At 38.8% G+C, this 1,850-nt stretch overlaps 1 protein-coding gene across 1 annotated transcript; it reads right to left on the reverse strand.

Moving 5' to 3' along the window:
* Positions 1-154: 154 nt before the first annotated feature.
* Positions 155-1,175, reverse strand: LOC105520089 (taste receptor type 2 member 43). The gene has a single exon (XM_011953682.1). The coding sequence runs from the start codon at positions 1,095-1,097 to the stop codon at positions 168-170; it is 930 nt and encodes a 309-aa protein (XP_011809072.1). The 5' UTR covers positions 1,098-1,175; the 3' UTR covers positions 155-167.
* Positions 1,176-1,850: the final 675 nt, after the last annotated feature.

The following is a 1,850-nucleotide window of genomic DNA, read 5'->3' on the forward strand; positions in this document are numbered from 1 at the left end:
ATATAAAAAATAAAATAAAATAGTTTTAGGTCAAAGACTTTTCTAGATATATGTTTGGAAATTATTCACACACATACTTTACAGAAAAACCAGTAAGAAATATAAAATGTTTCATACACCACCAGTTTGTTTTCTGCCAGAAGACATACAATGCTCCTCTTGTGAATCTACAGAGATGAAGGCTTCTGTCCTTTCACCCAGTACCTCACTTGCCACAAAACTGAAAGAAAAGTCTGCTTTAGCTTCTTGTTTCCCCAAATCAGGATGAATGCATGGGCTGAAGGATGCATGACTCTAATAGCTTTGCAGAACAGGAAGAAAGGTTTATTTTCCAGCCTCTCCAAACTCCAAACTGATATCATTATGGACAGAAAATAAATGGCACATAACAAGAGGAAGGAGATCACAGTTTGCAAAGCTTTTATGTGGACCTTGGTGCTGGGATCTTGAGACCCTTTACCATGAAGCTGCATCTTCTTGAGATGTTTACACAAAGAATAGATTAACAGCACAAAAGATAGTAGGGTCAAAGTGAAGGGTACTAAGTTTGCTAGCATGGTTACAGTCGTATTTGAAAGGTACACTGCACTCATCAAGTTGATCTTCCAAGTCATGTTTCCTTCATATTCTTTTGTCCGTACAATCTCATTCATGTTTAAGACAAAAAGATGACAAGCCAAAAATAGCAAAGGCCCCAACAGCATCACCAGAATGACACTCTTAACTCTCCTCTTTAAGTGAAGAAAAATAAGGTTGGAGAAATTGGCAATCTTGAGCACATAAAATATGCTGAGGCTAGTAGCAAGCCAGTTGCTCAAATGGCTGGTTACTGCCCAGAGGTTATAAATAGTAGTTCTTACATCTACACTATAAAAAGCTGGATTCAACACAGCTGAATACCAATTTAATAATAATACCCAGAGCAAACCAACTCTGGAGACTGCCAGAAGAGTGAGAATTTGGTCAGCAAAGGAAATCTTTTGTCTCTTGACCAGCTCAATGGAATTTACCAATGCTATGAAGCCATTAGCAAAATTTCCAATAACAAATGTAACCACTACTAGAATGGAAAAAATGATGGGTAGAAAAGTTATCATGTCTGAACAGACAAAAAGAAAATTTTAAAATGCTGGTGTTGTATCCTGAGTTGGTTCCTGCAGGTGGGCTCGTGGTCTCGCTGACTTCAAGAATGGAGTTGTAGACCTTCACAGTGAGTGTTACTTCTCTTAAAGATGGCACAGACCCAAAGAGTGAGTGGTAGCAAGGTTTATTGAGAAGCTTCCACACCCAGGCAGGTTGCTGCTGGTGGCTGAAGTGGCCAGCTTTTATTCCCTTATTTGTCCCCTCCCATTTTCCTTTTTTGTCCTATCCGAGTGACCTTTTTTCAGTCTTCTCTGTGATTGACTACTTTTAGGATCCTGCTGATTGGTGCATTTTAGAACGCTGATTGGTGCATTTTACAATCCTCTGGCTAGCTACTGAGCACTGATTGGTGTGGTTTTACACAGTGCTGATTGGTGCATTTTACAATCCCTTTGCTAGCTACAGAAACTTTCTTCAACTCTGCACTGGATTGAGGAAATATAGCTGGCTTCACTTCTCAGTGTAATATCACCGGTTGTGATTGCTTGAATGTCCTGACCTTAAATTCTGGATGTACCTGATTTGTGTATGTGTTGTGACATTCTTTTTACTTTTAATTGTTGTGACCAGGGTCAAGCCGAAAATCACCATAGCATGCTAATGGATGAGTTCAATGATCTCTTATGGAAAACATTCTTATTTTCAAACAACTAAAATTAACTCATTCATTCACTGTCTGTTCTTGTTTTAGGCTGGAATTATTCACA

This window comes from Colobus angolensis, unplaced genomic scaffold (assembly GCF_000951035.1).
Source record: "Colobus angolensis palliatus isolate OR3802 unplaced genomic scaffold, Cang.pa_1.0 Scaffold11, whole genome shotgun sequence".
Lineage (NCBI taxonomy): Eukaryota > Metazoa > Chordata > Mammalia > Primates > Cercopithecidae > Colobus > Colobus angolensis.